Raw genomic sequence first — 13,001 nt, 5'->3', positions numbered from 1 at the left:
TGAAAAATAAATGAAATGTTCACTTTTTTGGATGAATAAAATGCAATAGAAGATGCTATCAGTTGATAAGATTAGTATAATTCCTGTCTGCTCCATGAAAACCTGATTTTCAGTTGTCCCTCAATATATTTTCTTGAATGGACCATCCCTTGTTGCCTGATTTATTTTTAATCTCACCATGGGTAATTTATATACACTTAAGAGTACTAATTCTGTGAGTCAGCTTAATTTTTTTTTACTGACTGAAATTTAAAACAAATTCCAATAATGACACGGTACCACACACTATAATGTACCAGTTTTCTAGAATTAGTGTTATTTGGTGCTCTCACTTACCCCTGGAAACCCTCATATGACTCAGTTTTCCAAATTGCTCTTAGCACAAGAACATACAAATCTCTGTGTGATCATGTTAAGTAGGTCAGAAAAGCCTAAAATAAATCTGTACTGTGGACCAAAAATGCAAATACTGAGTCTCATCATGAGGAAACAGACAAATCAAATTAAAGTACATTCAACAAAATCACTGGCCTATATACACGTCAAAAATGTCACGGTCAAAAGACTGAAGAACCTAATCTGTGATCCTGGACTGAGGGAAAAATATATATTTATAAAGTACATTATACAGGGACAATGAACAAAATTGGAACATGGACTGTGACTTAGATAAGAGTATTAACGTTCAATTTCCTGAGTTTGATACTTGTTGACTTAGATAAGAGTATTAATGTTCAATTTCCTGAGTTTGATACTTGTTCTGCAGTTTTATATGAGAACATCCTTGTGTTTAGGAAATGCAAATATTTACGGGCAAATGAACACAATATCTCAAATTTACTATCAAATGGCCCAGAAAAAAAATGTGTGTGTGTGTGTGTGTGTTTGAAGGGGGAGGACTAAAACAAATGGGGCAAAATGTAAACAACTGGTGAAGTGGGAGGGAGTTGCTTATACTTCTCCAGTAGTTTTTCTGGAAATATAAAACTATCATCAAAATTAAAAGTTAACCAAAAATATCCGGATGTGGGGAGGAAAGAGAAGAGATAAACTGATTCAGTCCATCTGAAATAAATTTAGCCGTTAAACTGGCCAAGGGATATGTTAGAAAAAAATATTTTTAAATGTTTAATATTTAAATGTAAATTTCCTTCTCATGGTGGATTTCTTTGCCAGCTGCTGGACAAAATCAATGGCTCCTTCCACAACACTGTTAATAATGTTTATGCCTCCCATCCCAGTCTACTCTGTATTACAATTAGTGGTTTATGTCTAACTAGAGGGCAAGTTCTTACTGCCTTATTTGCCTTTGTATCCTCACAGCCAAAAGCACAACACCTTGCAGAGGGCAGGTGTTTATAATTCATATGAAGTTACACTGAACCTTTATCTATAGTAGTCATTTTTTTCTAGAACACAGGATATGTGTTGGAACAGTGAACATATTTAAACAGCAAAATACATTTCCCTTAAACTTTGCTTTCAAGTGTTATTTACAGCAGGTTAGATACGAATGTTTAAACATTCAGTGAACACTCACCTATTGTGTGCTCTTCCACAATGCAGGGCAATCTACTGCTCAGTTCCTCCTGCAAATCTTCAATAAGACGGTAAATGATTTTGTGAAGTTTAATTTTTACTCCTTTTTTTGCAGCCGACTGCTGGATAACATTGCCTGCATTCACATTGAAGCCGTATATAACACCTGGAAAGCATAAATACAATAAAGTAGCACAAATATTGCATTAAACAGTTTGTCTTCCAAGCAAAAACTCAAATCTAAATTTTTGCTTCTATGTAAATTAAAAGTGAGTAGGAGAGGTAAATTCTACAATTTTTTCTCACGAAAACTAGTTAATTTTTTAAATTAATGAAAGGATTTTATAAATTCTACTGTGGCTTATTAAACAAGGAAAATTTCTTTATGATTTTTAAATCCAATCATTTAAGGAACATTATTTTAAATGACCATTACGTGCAAGGCAATATGCTAAACGAAGCTTTCATACCAGAGAAATAAGAAAAAAATGATTAGAACTGAAATACTACATTATTTTAATAACAATTCTGTTATTAATTATAATCTTATAGTCTACAACTTTTGTTGTTTGCTTTTAGATATTCAGCTGGCCAAAAGATATTCAAAAAATACAGATGACCCTTGAGCAACACAGGTGTTAGGGGCACCAATCCTCCGTGTAGTTGAAAATCCGAGCATAATTTATGGTTGGCCCTCCATATAATTGCGGTTCCTCCACATCCGAGGAGTTAACCAACCTCGGATCTTGTAGTACACTGTAATATTTACTATTGAAAAAATCCACGTATAAGTGGACCCGCAGTTCAAACCCGTGTTGTTCAAGTGTCAACTGTAGTTACTTAATTGGTAAAGTTCAAGAGTTGTTTAAGAAATGAAAGAAGTTCCATGGAGCTGACCATTTTACCAAAGAACAAATAATGTATTTAACTGCAAATACGTTGGGGGTGTGAAAAAAAATTTACGCAAATGGCTTAATCAGGAGAAAAACAGAACCACCTTGAAAGTCTTATTATCATTAAGAAATCATTCAATGCATCATACTATCTGCATTAATAGAAAAGTCAGTGCCCATAAAATACTTTGAAATAACCAACATTATTGAAAACATCTTTTCAGTAGTAGAGGTAACATCTAATTCTAATCAAGTTAGGTCATGAAGTACCCCCTTCCTAAATGATTCATTAATCACTCAATAACACTGGTGCTTTGCCTAGATGTTAAACCTAGTTAAAGCGACAGTCATGCAGTCATGAGTCCCCTTTCCATGTATCGTAAGTTTGACTCACAAACAGTCCCCTTTTCTTCAAGGCATATAAAGCTAAAAAGAGCTTTTGATTTAAGAAAAATATAATTTGTAAAATTATAAGTAAACAAAAATAGGCAACCAAAAGTAAAAGATGAAGGAAAGTACTGAGTAGGCTGATTGCAGATTAAAGAGCATTCAAAAAGTCTAAATGAAAGAGAGAGAGAGAGAGAACCAAGCCTGGGTTGGGGGGGAACCTGGAAGTGGTGAGGAGGCAGTAATGGTACATTCAAGAAATACTACTGGGGCTTGAAATAGTTCCCCAAAGTTTCAGTACAACAATGACAGCCACAGTGGAGCTGTGGCTGCAATACTGCACATCCCACTTGCCCTCAATCACTAGCTGAGACTGAACTGCAACAGGAAGGGGGATACCGATGGGGGTAAAATGTCAGGTGTGACTAGCCCAGCAAGAAAAGACAGAAGCAAATGGTTCAGAGTATGCTCTAGGGAACACAGTTAAACAAACAGGAAATGGAATCCTCACCATGAAATGTTTCAGCAAGGTTAACATCATTTTCACTAATATCACCCACACCAGAATGTACTAACTCTAGTTCACACTCATGTGAAGCATCATAGGTATCCATAATGTTCAAAATGGCCTCTACGGAACCGTCAACATCACCTAAATGCAGCAAAAGTTTAAAATTATTGGTGATAGGAGTTAGAAATTAACAGACACAAAAATGACAATAATCTATTTAAAGCAATAATAGGAATAGCATTTACCACAAAATCCACTTTTCTTTAGGTTTAGCATTATAAGTATCTACTTAACTGAATAAAGTATAAAGAACCAAATGTACATTTACAACAAAATCCACTAGATAAATGTTTACTAAGGAAATCTCCCCCAGTGAGGGGGTGGGCAAAAAGGGTGAAGAGGGTCAAAAGGTACAAACTTCCAGTTATAAAGTAAATATGTCATGGGAATATAATATGCAGCACGGTGACTATAGTTAATAACACTTCACTGCATATTTGAAAGTTGCTAAGAGAGTAGATATTAAAAGTGCTCATCACAAGAAAAAAAAAATTTATAACTAAGCATGGTGACAGATGTTAACTAGACTTATTATGGTGATCATTTCACCATATATGCAAATACTGAATCATTATGAAACTAATATAATGTTACATGTCAAGTATATCTCAATTTTTTAAAATTCCCCCCCCAAAATACTGAAATCATTTTGGCTTAAATTTAATGGCCCAAATTAATTGTGAGAATGACGAAATACATATATTCCTAAAATGAGATGTAAAGTAAAATCTTTTAAAAGTCACCTTTAATAATTATAGGAAGTACATTTGAATCTCCTCCTGCTTTTTCTTTTGGCTTTAAGGTTTGCTGCTGTTTTTTTATTTTGTACTTTATAAATGACCTCGCCTTCCAGTGCAAAGTGCCATACTTCTCGCGGGCTTTCCGATGTGCTTCTTGGTGTTCCTTTCGTTTTTCTTCTATTAATTCCAGATCCTCTTTATTTTTCTCCTGTTCTTGCTCATACTTCCTCCAGTGAACAACTTCACGTGCCCTTGGCTTTATAGGGGAAAAAAAAAAAAAGGGAATTATTTAACTAAATAGAAACCAGTAACTGCTGGTTTTTTCCTCCACTATGAAATTAGCCTAGCTCATATATGAAACCACTAATTTTAAAGTTTTAAGAAACTTACAAAACCTTTATATGGAGGCTTTGTGTAAATTTGAAATTATTTAAAAATCTTATCTCAAATTTTAAAAGCCAAATTTTACAGCCAAACTCTAAAATGACATCACTAGCCCCCCCTCACAGCCCGTTATAGTCCTGAATTATTTATTACTTATTTGGTATAACATTATGGATTGATATTTTAAATCATTATATCATATCTACTGTAGAGGAATTAAGCTTGATATACCTCAGATTCCACTTCAAGAATTTCATCTCCTGCAGAAGGGAAGTCTCTCCAGCCTATAATTCCCACTGGCATGCTGGGACAGGCCTCATTGATTACTTTGTCATTTTCATCAAACATTAAGCGTACTTTTGCCCAACTCTTTCCAGCAACCAGAATGGAGCCTTTTCTCAAAGTTCCTCTTTGAATTATAGCTGTAGTGACAGGACTAATATGAAAATAGAAGTATATACTCTTAATGCCATAATCATGATATAATGGCACTTTCTCAGTAAAGATATCTTTATGAGATTAAAAAATATATAATTTGAACACACAGGGTTAATTCCACCACTTCTCAACTTCTCAAACAGTTTTTCATACTATAAAGACATTTCTTCAAAATTACAAGCTAAATGTCCATCAGTGGAAGAATGGATAAAGAACATGCAGTATGTATGTATAATGGAATATTATAAAACCTTAAAAAAAGAAAATCCTGTCACATGCTAGAATACGGATGAACCTCCTGGACGAACATATGCTAAATGAAATAAGCCAGTCAAAAAGGACAATATTACATGATTCCACTCATATGAAGTATCTAAAGTAGCCAAAATCATGGAAACAACTACTGAAAGATAGCTGCCAAAGGCTGAGTGGAGGAGGGCGGGGAAATTAGTGCTTCATGGGTACAGAGTTTGTTTTGCAAGATGAAAAAGTTCTAGAGATCTGTTGCACAACAATATGAATATACTTAATACTACTAAACTGTACGTTTCAAAATAGTTAAGATGGTAAATTTAATATTATGCAATTTTTACAATTAAAAGAAAACAAAAAACATTTCTTGTAAGGTTATGGTAGTGAAGGGTGCAGACAGCTAAGTGTTCTGACAGAATCCTAATCTCCTTTCTATAATTTGTTAAGCAGTGAAAAGACCTCTTTTGCTAATAGGGAGGGAAATTAAAGAAGAGAACACTATTCCAACAATCTTACTATATATTAATGGGTAAGAACATAAAGAATTTAGAAACCCTAAAATGCAACAATTGCCATTTTATTCCAAGTCATGTTAGTCTATAAGGCTTTAGCAATTCAGTTAAGTCAGTGGGGAGAAAAAAAGATACCAAGCAAATTGAACTACTAAGTCACCTAAATATGACTACTAAGTGTATACACATATTTGCTAAGATCTACTGATAACTGCATGTTTGTGTTCTGTGTGCCAGTGCAATAAAGTACTTTTTATTTTTATTTAAAAAAAATATATATTTTTTGGCTGCACCGCAGCGGCATGCAGAACTTCCCCAACCAGGCGTCGAACTCGTGCCCCCTGCAGTGGAAGCGTGGAGTCTTAACCACTGGACTGCCAGGGAAATCAATATTTTTTAAAACAAATGCTTTGAAAATATTGTTCAGGGACTAACAATAATGTGCAATAAACATAAGATACTGTTATATAATCAAGTCACAAAAACAATGAAATAAAATTATTAGAAAGCAACCATTTTAACAGACCTACCCTCTTCCTTTGTCTGTGAAAGATTCTATTACTGTTCCTTCAACTGGACCAGTAGGGTCTGCTTTCAATTCTAACATTTCTGCAAGAGCAATTGTTGCCTCTGCCAAAGCCATCATGTTATCGCCCTTTAATAACAAAAACCCTGTTAATATACATTAATAAATAATATCTGTAAATGTAAATACCAGGATCAGAAAGCCAAATAATTCTCGACAGTTACACTTTTCTCTTTAAGCATTAAAAACATGAATTACACAATACTACGAGACTAGATATCAATTACAGGAAAAAAATCTGTAAAACATACAGACACATGGAGGCTAAACGATACACTACTTAATAACCAAGAGATCACTGAAGAAATCAAAGAGGAAATAAAAAAATACCTAGAAACAAATGACAATGAAAACACGACAAACCAAAACCTATTGGATGCAGCAAAGCAGTTCTAAGAGGGAAGTTTATAGCAATACAATCTTACCTCAAGACACAAGAAACATCTCAAATAAACAACCTAACCTTACACCTAAAGCAACTAGAGAAAGAAGAACAAAAAAACCCCAAAGTTAGCAGAAGGAAAGAAACCATAAAGATCAGAAATAAATGAAAACGAAATGAAGGAAAAAATAGCAAAGATCAATAAAACTAAAAGCTGGGTTTTTGAGAAGATAAACATAACTGATAAACCATTAGCCAGACTCATCAAGAAAAAAAGGGAGAGGGCTTCCCTGGTGGCGCAGTGGTTGAGAGTCCGCCTGCCGATGCAGGGGACATGGGTTCATGCACCAGTCCGCTAAGATCCCACATGCCATGGAGCAGCTGGGCCTGTGAGCCATGGCCGCTGAGCCGCGCGTCTGGAGCCTGTGCTCCGCAACAGGAGAGGTCACAAGAGTGAGAGGCCCGTGTACCGCCAAAAAAAAAGACTCAAATCAATAGAATTAGAAATGAAAAAGCAGAAGTAAGAACTAACACTGCAGAAATACAAAGGATCATGAGAGATTACTATAAGCAACTATAGGCCAATAAAATGGACAACCTGGAAGAAATGGACAAATTCTTAGAAATGCGTAACTTTCCAAGACTGAACCAGGAAGAAATAGAAAATATAAACAGACCAATCAAAAGCACTGAAATTGAGACTGTGATTAAAAATCTTCCAAGAAACAAAAGCTCAGGATCATATGGCTTCACAGGCGAATTCTATCAAACATTTAGAGATGAACTAACTCCTATACTTCTCAAACTCTTCCAAAATATAGCAGAGGGAGGAACACTCCCAAAATCATTCTACGAAGCCACCATCACCCTGATACCAAAACCAGACAAAGATGTTACAAAGAAAGAAAACTACAGGCCAATATCACTGATGAACATAGACGCAAAAATCCTCAACAAAATACTAGCAAAAAGAATCCAACAGCACATTAAAAGGATCATACACCATGATCGAGTGGGGTTTATCCCAGGAATGCAAGGATTCTTCAATATACGCAAATCAATCAATGTGATACACCATATTAACAAACTGAAGAAGAAAAACCATATGATCAACTCAATAGATGCAGACAAAGCTTTTGACAAAATTCAACACCCATTTATGATAAAAACCTTCCAGAGGGTAGGCATAAAGGGAACTTACCTCAACATAATAAAGGTCATATGTGACAAACCCACAGCCAACACCTTTCTCAATGGTAAAAAACTGAAAGCATTTCCACTAAGATCAGGAACAAGACAAGGCTGCCCAGTCTCACTGCCATTATTCAACATAGTTTTGGAACTTTTAGTCACAGCAATCGGAGAAGAAAAAGAAATAAAAGAAATCCAAATCGGAAAAGAAGAAGTAAAGCTGTCACTGTTTGCAGATGACATGATACTATACATAGAGAATCCTAAAGATGCTACCAGAAAACTACTAGAGCTAATCAATGAATTTGGTAAAGTAGCAGGATACAAAATTAATGCACAGAAAATTCTTGAGTTCCTATACACTAATGATGAAAAATCTGAAAGAAAAATTAAGGAAACACTACCATTTACCACTGAAACAAAAAGAATAAAATAGCTAGAATAAGCCTACTTAAGGAGATAAAAAACCTGTATGCAGAAAACTATAAGACACTGATGAAAGAAATTAAAGATGACACAAACAGATGAAGAGATATACCAGGTTCTTGGATTGGAAGAATCAACATTGTGAAAATGACTCTACTACCCAAAGCAATCTACAGATTCAATGCAATCCCTATCAAACTACCAATGGCATTTTTCATAGAACTAGAACAAAAAATTTCACAATTTGTATGGAAACACAAAAGACCCCGAATAGCCAAAGCAATCTTGAGAACGAAAAACAGAGCTGAGGGAATCAGGCTCCCTGACTTCAGACTATACTACAAAGCTACAGTAATCAAGACAGTAGGGTACTGGCACAAAAACAGAAATATAGATCAATGGAACAGGATAGAAGGCCCAGAGATAAACCCACGCACATATGGTCACCTTATCTTTGATAAAGGAGGCAGGAATGTACAGTGGAGAAAAGACAGCCTCTTCAATAAGTGGTGCTGGGAAAACTGGTCAGGTACATGTAAAAGTATGAGATTAGATCACTCCCTAACACCATACACAAAAATAAACTCTAAATGGATTAAAGACCTAAATGTAAGGCCAGACACTATACAACTCTTAGAGGAAAACATAGGCAGAACACTCTATGACATAAATCACAGCAAGATCCTTTTTGACTCACCTCCTAGAGAAATGGAAATAAAACCAAAAATAAACAAATGGGACCTAATGAAACTTCAAAGCTTTTGCACAGCTAAGGAAACCATAAACAAGATGAAAAGACAACCCTCAGAATGGGAGGAAATATTTGCAAATGAAGCAACTGACAAAGGATTAATCGTCAAAATTTACAAGCAGTTCATGCAGCTCAGTATCAAATAAACAAACAACCCAATCCAAAAATGGGCAGAAGACCTAAATAGACATTTCTCCAAGAAGATATACATATTGCCAACAAACACATGAAAGAATGCTCAACATCATTAATCATTAGAGAAACACAAGTCAAAACTACAATGAGGTATCACCTCACACCGGTCAGAATGGCCATCATCAAAAAATGTACAAGAATAAATGCTGGAGAGGGTGTGGAGAAAAGGGAACCCTCTTGCACTGTTGGTGGGAATGTAAATTGATACAGCCACTATGGAGAACAGTATGGAGGTTCCTTAAAAAACTAAATGTAGAACTACCATATGACCCAGCAATCCCACTACTGGGCATATACCCTGAGAAAACCATTGTTCAAAGAGTCATGTCCCACAGTGTTCACTGCAGCTGTATTTACAATAGCCAGGACATGGAAGCAACCTAAGTGTCCACAGACAGATGAACAGATGAAGAAGATGTGGCACAGTTACACAATGGAATATTACTCAGCCATAAAAAGAAAGGAAACTGAGTTATTTGTAGTGAGGTGGATGGACCTAGAGTCTGTCATACAGAGTGAAGTAAGTCAGAAAGAGAAAAACAAATACCGTATGCTAACACATATATATGGAATCTAAAAAAAGAAAGAAAAAATGGTTATGAAGAACCTAGGGGCAGGACAGGAATAAAGATGCAGACGTAGAGAACGGACTTGAGGACACGGGGAGGGGGAAGGGTAAGCTGGGACAAAGTAAGAGTGGCATGGACTTATATACACTACCAAATGTAAAACTGATAGCTAGTGGGAAGCTGCCGCATAGCACAGGGAGATCAGCTCAGTGCTTTGTGACCACCTAGAGGGCTGGGATAGGGAGGGTGGGAGGGAGATGCAAGAGGGAGGAGATATGGGGATATATGTATAGCTGATTCTCTTTGTTATAAAGCAGAAACTAACACACCATTGTAAAGCAATTATACTCTAATAAAGATGTTTAAGAAAACCCCCAAAACATGAATTACCCTATTTGACAGAAGGAAAGAAGGAAGGGAGGGAGGAAGGGAGGGAGGGAAGAAGAGATAAGCAAGAAAATCTGACCCAGGGACTGATCTTGCAATAAACAGTGGCTATACATATATAGATAGATATTATACATATATAATATATATATTATCCATCTATCTATCTATCTATCTATATTTTTTTAAGAATATCTACTAGAGTTCATTAATACCCTTTTTTTGCGCGGTACACGGGCCTCTCACTGTTGTGGCCTCTCCCGTTGCGGAGTACGCGCAGGCCCAGCGGCCATGGCTCACGGGCCCAGCCGCTCCGCGGCATGTGGGATCTTCCCGGACCGGGGCACGAACCCACGTCCCCTGCATCGGCAGGCAGACTCTCAACCACTGCGCCACCAGGGAAGCCCTGTTAATACCCTTTTATAAACACATGCTTCTTTCACCCTCTGTCCTCCATCTGTCTCTACAATTGTGTTTTCTTCCTCTCACTTTCTTTACAGTGCTACATTACAATTGAAGTTCTATCCAATTGAACAAGCTTTCACTGATTTCATCTGATCCACTCAAGAATCCTGTAAAATAAGTAAATCAAACACTTCTTACTCTTATTAAATAAATAAGGAGAAAAAGCACTGACTAGACCCAAACTATAACCTATACTCTGCAACTACCAGCTGTACAACCTTGGAAAATCAGTTCACCTCCTGGATCACCTTTCCTCAACTGTAAAATGAAGGAGCTAGATTAGATGAGTCTTTCACATTTAATGATCTATGTCTACTATGCTTTCTAAGTCTCCAAGATCATGCAGCTGATTAACGGGTGATGGAACTGGAACTGATAGACAAGGGATTTTTCCATTCTCCATGTCAGCTAAGAGCTTGCTCACAATTGTTACAATATAAAGCAACAGAAACAACTGTAACAAAACTAACTAAACACTTTTCGTACCCATCTACTTATTCCTAGTATTTATTCCAATTTACAAAATGCTGCTCTGAAAAGCAGAACTGGGGTTGTTTCTTTGCATGAAGAGTCCTCTATTCTTCATCAGAAAAGAAGGCCTGATCTTACTTCCCTGCCACTCTCTTACCTCCATTCCCAGGATTCATCTTTGCCATGCCTCCAAATTTGCCTAAGCAGCTTTACATCTATCTATCTACTCATCTAATATCTGGGCAGAAAAGGTGGTCATGTCTTCAAATGTTCTAATCTTGCCATCTGGTTTTCACATCGTAGTAACAATCAAGGTATAGTAGAAAGAAGACAAGTAAGGTGCCATTTTATGAGTTTCAGAGAAAAAGAGGCATAATTTTACTATTAACAGAGGCATAATTTCTAATCATCTTGGAGGTAACAAATTTAGGAAAAGTAAAGATAAAATGAGACTTAATTGGAGGAAGGTGGCCAAATAAAGTACAATTTCTTCATCGAATGATCAGAAGAAAAAAAGTCCATATTACAAGTAAACCATGGAATATGGTAAGAATGGACAAAAAAGGAAATTTTTACTTAGCAGCAACCTGTTTAGGACAAGAGAATTGGAAAATGCTATCACAAAGCAGGTACTGAGCTTCCTTGGTGTATTTTATCCAGAAGAGAATAATTGGTAATTTAAAAGAAAATGGAATTCATCATAAATAACATTATAAAACTTACAGCAATTTAGTTCACAGAAACACTGAGTCAATCAATAACAAACTGAACCCAAATATTTCAACACTGTATTAGTAAAAAGTTTTATTTGTTTAAATTTCTCTTAAATGCCCTAAGACCTATTCTATAGTTTTTCACTTTAAAAACAAGCACTTTTTATTACCAACTGAATTTCGTTTCTGCTTAAAAGTCTTTATCCTACTATTATCCTATCCCCACATCATTCACCACTTATTCTCTTCATTCTAAGTACCTCGTAGTAAGAAAAGAATAGGTAAACCTGACCCCTCTGGATTGATGACTAATCTTTCTGAGCCTAATTTCTAATCTGCCAAACTAGGATAATGATACCAGCTTCGCCTAGTTCTCAGAGAATTTTTAAACAACAACAGAAATTATGGATGTCAAAATGTTCTCTAGGTATAAGGCACTATGTGCATGATGTGTAGCACTCCCATCTGAACACACTGTCTCTGAGGTGCCCGCACTTACCGTGAGTGCAGAAACATGCACTGCTTGAACGTCGCCTCCATAATCCTCACATACCACATCATAAGCTAGCAGTTCTTTTTTCACTTTCTCAGGATCAGCCTCAGCTTTGTCACATTTGTTTATGGCAAGGACAATAGGAACTGAAAGAGACAGAGTTAAGAAGAGTGCAAATGATGACACTTCAACTCCAGGTATTCACAATGAAAGATGCCAACGTTTTCTGGCTTTCTCTTGACCCAGCGGATGTATTTATCTAACAAAAGACCTAAAAAGACCCACTTTACACCCACCTACTCTGCTTTATACACATGAAGGATTCCAGATGAGAGATGTCAAAACTGCAATTATAAGATTCTGTATAAAGAATACGCAATTATGATTATTAAAAAACAAAAACAAAACACACAACAGTACTTAGGGTAGAGAAAGGACTATCCTTAAATCCGAAAGCAAGATCAGCAACTACACTAGAGATAATCTCCAGAAAAAAAAAATCAAGAGAAGATTCTAATTCTAATACCACTAGATCATTTGCCTCTTCTTTCCAGGAGTTCCCTGTTAAAACCCAACATCTCACCCTGGGGTGAAACTAAGTACCATTATTGTAAACTTTCTTTTAGGATTTACAGCAACTCTTTCTTCATACACAC

General features: G+C 36.1%; 1 protein-coding gene across 13 annotated transcripts in view; it reads right to left on the bottom strand.

The window, feature by feature from the left end:
• The window catches only part of MTIF2 (mitochondrial translational initiation factor 2), a 42,592-nt gene that overhangs the window by 1,179 nt on the left and 28,412 nt on the right, over nt 1-13,001 (bottom strand). For all 13 annotated transcript variants that reach the window (XM_067705021.1, XM_067705022.1, XM_067705030.1 and 10 more), the window contains 6 exons: nt 12,352-12,491; nt 6,247-6,371; nt 4,746-4,950; nt 4,134-4,386; nt 3,331-3,471; nt 1,541-1,705 (listed from right to left, as the gene is read on the bottom strand). In XM_067705021.1, coding sequence (XP_067561122.1) covers nt 1,541-1,705; nt 3,331-3,471; nt 4,134-4,386; nt 4,746-4,950; nt 6,247-6,371; nt 12,352-12,491 — 1,029 coding nt within the window. The remainder of the gene's footprint in view (nt 1-1,540; nt 1,706-3,330; nt 3,472-4,133; nt 4,387-4,745; nt 4,951-6,246; nt 6,372-12,351; nt 12,492-13,001) is intronic.

The sequence above is a fragment of the Pseudorca crassidens genome, chromosome 14 (assembly GCF_039906515.1).
Source record: "Pseudorca crassidens isolate mPseCra1 chromosome 14, mPseCra1.hap1, whole genome shotgun sequence".
Classification (NCBI taxonomy): domain Eukaryota; kingdom Metazoa; phylum Chordata; class Mammalia; order Artiodactyla; family Delphinidae; genus Pseudorca; species Pseudorca crassidens.
Note: the sequence above shows the minus strand (reverse complement) of the source record. Positions and strands in the feature narration are given on the sequence as shown.